This window comes from Myotis davidii, unplaced genomic scaffold (assembly GCF_000327345.1).
Source record: "Myotis davidii unplaced genomic scaffold, ASM32734v1 scaffold1906, whole genome shotgun sequence".
NCBI lineage: Eukaryota > Metazoa > Chordata > Mammalia > Chiroptera > Vespertilionidae > Myotis > Myotis davidii.
The window spans coordinates 137,097-141,822 of record NW_006297180.1 but is presented as its reverse complement, the minus strand read 5'-3'; the positions used below and the strand labels follow the sequence as shown (position 1 = coordinate 141,822).

Sequence of the window (4,726 nt, the reverse complement as noted above, 5' to 3'; positions counted from 1 at the left end):
TGGCCTTCTTATCTCTTGTTATGGCCTTCACTTAGGGGTCTATTTTATCAGATATAAGTATTGCTACCCCAGCTTTTTTTTTTTTTAATTTCCATTTGCCTGAAAGATATTTTTCCAACCCTTCACTTTCAGTCTATGTGAGTCCGTGTTCTGATGTGGATCTCTTGTAGACAGCATATATATGGGTCGTGTTTTTCTTATCCATTCAGCCACTTAATGTATTTTGATTGGAGCATTTAGTCCGTTTGCATTAAAGTTATTATTGAAAGGTACTTGTTTGTAGCCTTTTTTATTTTTTTGTGCCTGTGTTCCTGCTTACCTTTTTATTTCTTCTTTTTGTAGCATTCCCTTTAGCAGTTGTTTCATTGCTGGCTTGGTAGCGATAAAGTCCCTTAGCATTTTTTTGTCTGTGAAGCCCCTGATTTCCCCTTTAATTTTGATTGATAGTCTTGCTGGGTAGAGTATTCTTGGATTCAGTCCTTTGTTTCCATCACTTTGTATATCTCCTTCCATTCCCTTCTAGCTTGATGTGTTTCTGTTGAGTAATCATTTGATAACTGATGGGGGAACCTTTGTAGGTAACTCTCTGTCTCTCTCTTACAGCCTTTAAGAGTCTCTCCTTTTCGTTAACATTTGCCATTGTAATTATGACGTGTCTTGGTGTGGGTCTTTTGGGATTCTGATTTTCTCATCCATCAGGTGTATGAACTCTATGAATTCTTTTTTTGGTCATGTTGCATGCTTCTGTTTCACTTATTTCCTTTCTTGGTGATTTCTCTTTTTCTTTCCTCTGGGGATTGTTTTATTGTCTCTCCATTCTATCACCAGAAGGTTCAAGTGTCAAGTTGCTGGCCATGTGTAGTGGGAGCCGTGTGTAGTGGGAGCATCACACTCCCCAAGTGTCACTGAAGAACGCTGACACCAAGACGTGTGTGGCTGCCATGGGTTGGTGGGAGCCACGCTCACCCAGGATCACATTCACAGGCACTTAATGTGGCCTCATCTGCACATTAGAATTAGGGACCCTGCCTGCACCACACTGAAACAGAGATCCCGCTGGCATGCGCTAGATTCAGGAGTCAGAGACCCCCTGTGTCTGCACCGAGAATCAAGTATCAGAGTCTCTGTTGCTTTGTGTGATCTCACGCCGAGAATCAGGGTCCCTGTGTGGGCATGTGCCAAGAATTGGAGTTACTGGCTCTTAGTGTGAATGCCCTGGGAATCAGGGATCCCAGGTGCGTGCAATGAGAAACAGATTCAAGTCACTGGTGCTGCCTCTTGCATGGAAAAATCAGGGTCCCTGGTCTGTTTGGGGAACCGAGTTGCACAGTCACACTGTGTCAGCAGAAGGTCCACTCCTGCCCTGTGGAAAAAGCCTTCCATATGTGCTTGCCCTGAATCAAAGTCAGCTGGCACTGCCCCCCAGTGTGGGCCTGGGGTCTGGTCACGTGAGTGTGCACTGCAGGAAACAAACTCCCTGTGTCCATCACCCAGGCTCAAATTCAGCACTGCCTCCCTATATGGGCACAGGGTCTGGTCACCGGAAATAAACTCCTGGATTTCGCGCGCCCAGGCTCAAATTCAGCTCTGCCTCCCTGGTTGGTTGCAGGGTCTGGTCGTGGGAAACAAGTTTCCTGAGTTCATGCCCCCAGGCTCAGATTCAACGCTGTCTCCTTGCATGGGTGTCGGATCTGGTTGTGTAAATCAAACTCCCCAAGATCGTGCACCAAGGCTCAAATTCAGCACAGCCTACCTTCTGGGGTCGGTCGCAGAAAACAAATTTCCCGAATCTGCACTCCTAGGCTCAAATTCAGTGCAGCCTCCCTGTTTGGGTGTGGATTCTGGTCACAGGAAACTAACTTCCCGTGTCCACACACCCAGGCCCAAATTCAGGTAGAGCTGCCACTGCTGTGTATGGGAAAGAGGTCTGTTTGAGTAGAGAGGGCCTGGCAGTTCCTATGCCACTGCCGTGGGGGTAGCGGTGAGGGGGATTGGCTCTGTGACTCACAGGAATATGCGGCCCGGGTGCCTGGGGTCTTGGTGTCCTGTGGTCGTTGATCTTTTACCCGAGTGGCTGTAGGCTCCTGGTTTGCAACTGAGACCAGATTGGGTAATAGCGAGGCTAGGATCCTAGTCTCAAGCAGTTCTGTTCTTCAAGATGGCACAGTCTCTGTGCCGGCGGTGTCCTCCCCGGAGTGTTTGTGGTGGCAGCAGGGTTTCGCTGTCTAAGACTGACCGGTTTGCCAGCCCCTTGAAAGACCTGTAAAATCTAGCTGTCCCTAGCTCTCACCCACTCACACACACCACACACGTCCACACACTCCTCTATCGCTCCCTCACTCTCCCACAAACACTCCCTACCTTCTGGCTGGTCGCCATCTTTTTTTGGGAGTCCATTTCTGATGGTGTCTTTATGATAGGATATGGGTAATTTTAGGATAATTCCTAACAATATGGGTTGCTCTGGTGCTACATGCCAGGTCCAGAGCTTAGGTGCCATATATGTGCCCACCTGCCATTTCTTACTGAGTGCTGACCCAGCGAACAATAAGAATGAGATAGCATACATCAGTGTCACTTGCATTGGAAAATTCCCACCATGATGGTGAAAGGAGAAGAGAGAAAGGTGAGAGAGAAATATATTACAGAGGTGGTGAACTAGAATTTTAAGAAAGAAGCTGATTAGAAAACACCCTGTCCTTGTCATGGCTTATTTGTGTTACCAGTGGAGTTGTGCCTTTGAGAATGAAGCTGTGAGACAAGTGTGGATCAAAGAACTATGGGCAGCAGGTAATGCAAAGTAATGGCCTCAGCAAACTGGGATTGGAGTCAGAAGTGTAATGGGCATTACCATGTTGTTCGGTGTCATGGAGGCACAATTTGGAGGACAGCCTGGGTATTGCCTGACAATATCAGTGTCAAATCCATCACATTCCCATTATGTGCAACATCTCTTCTTACCCTCTGTTCCTGACACCCACTGTTATTAAAGGAGGCAGTGTGACTCACATTTGGAGATCAGAAGACAGGTATCTTGTATCTGTTCGTCTGCCTTTATTATTGTGAGAAGACACAGCATCAGTATAAGGAGAGATGGACTTCAGTGGCATCAAGGCCTACTATCTTCTCTGATGTGGAGAGTAGGGGAACATATGGATGTGCAGGGTGGGGAGTATGGCAAACTTGGAATCTCAAGAGAGAATCTTATCATGGGATGTACTGTCTCCATTATAACAGGAGATGAACTTTGAGGACGTGGCCATTGCCTTCTCGCAGGAGGAGTGGGGGCTCCTTGACGATGCTCAGAGACATCTGTACTGTGATGTGATGCTGGAAGTGTTTGCACTTGTATCATTCGTAGGTAAGATCTTCAAATCTCTCCTAGTGTCCTAAAGTGATGCCCACTCTTTATTTATTCTCCAGACTTAGCACTCTCTCTCTCTCAAAGCCAGACCATGGGCTCTGCTCATTTCCTCCACTGTCTTGTCAATGGGCTGTGGATGCCAGTGCTGAGCTCTGCAGAGAGCCCTGAGCAATAGACTCCATAAACCTCCCTAACACCAGTTGCCTCAGAAACTACAGGAAGAGTCTGGGTGTCAGCAGTCTTACAGACAGCTTAACGGGTCCCTCCTGCTCTTCCACTCCCAGGGAGGGTGACTATATCCAGATCCATGGCTTCCACTTCTGCACCTTTCCTGTAGACAAGGACCTTCATGAATATCTGTGCCAGATATCGTCTTTATATACATGCACCAAGGCTGTTCTTGTAAGACCCTCGTTCCATTGTTGTTTGTAATATTACCTGTGAATACTATTGCAAACCGAATGCTATGGGCAAGTGATGGCTGCTCACCTCTGTTGTCTTTCATTGATACTTGGAATATTTTGTTTGTACATATTTTTAGAGAAGGAGGAGCAGGGAGAACCTTGGTTTTTTCCAGGGTGAACGTACAGGGTGATCCTAGAGAATGCCTGGCCTGGCTGAGTGGCAACTGGGGGAAGGTATGACATAAGGATGGTGTTCAGATTGTACCAGGAACCTGCTCCTGTACAATGGTGTTAGGTGCGGGTTCCAATGGCCACACCTAATTTATACCTTTCTTTTTTCACACTTGACACTTTGCTGACTTGTCATTTCATCAGACTTCTTAGTCTGGCTATCTACTCCTTTGTGTCATTTTTACATCACGTATTCCTCTACACATCTCTTTCTGCAGTATTCTACAACATGGATCTATGCAAGTGTTATGAGGATCACATACATGCTTAAACACCCCTCAAACACAAGCTACTTATGTATTGAATTATTTTAATTGTTTAATTGCTTAAAGTATTACAAAGAGTATTACATATGTCCCCCTTTTTCCCCGCCCTTAACAATTCCCCAGCCTCCCCTAACCCCCAGTGTCTTATGTCCATTGGTTATGCTTATATGCATGCATACAACTCCTTTGGTTGATCTCTTCCCGCTGTAGTTTGACAGTCTGTTTGATGCTGCTTTGCCTCTGTATCTATGTTTGTTCATAAGTTCATAATGGTCTTTCTTATCCATGAGTGAGTGAGATCATGTGGTGTTTTTCCTTCATTGACTGGCTTATTTCACTTAGCATAATGCTCTCCAGTTCCATCCATGCCGTTGCAAATAGGAAGAGTTCATCTTTTTTACAGCAGCATAGTATTCCATCGTGTAGATGTACCACAGTTTTCTAATCCATTCATCTACTGA

The 4,726-nt window shown here is 46.0% G+C and overlaps 1 protein-coding gene across 1 annotated transcript in view; it reads left to right on the top strand.

Moving 5' to 3' along the window:
* Window positions 1-3,160: 3,160 nt before the first annotated feature.
* The window catches only part of LOC107184539 (gastrula zinc finger protein XlCGF17.1-like), a 10,446-nt gene continuing 8,880 nt past the window's right edge, over window positions 3,161-4,726 (top strand). The window contains 1 exon segment of the mRNA XM_015569965.1: window positions 3,161-3,361. Coding sequence (XP_015425451.1) covers window positions 3,241-3,361 — 121 coding nt within the window. The 5' untranslated portion in view covers window positions 3,161-3,240.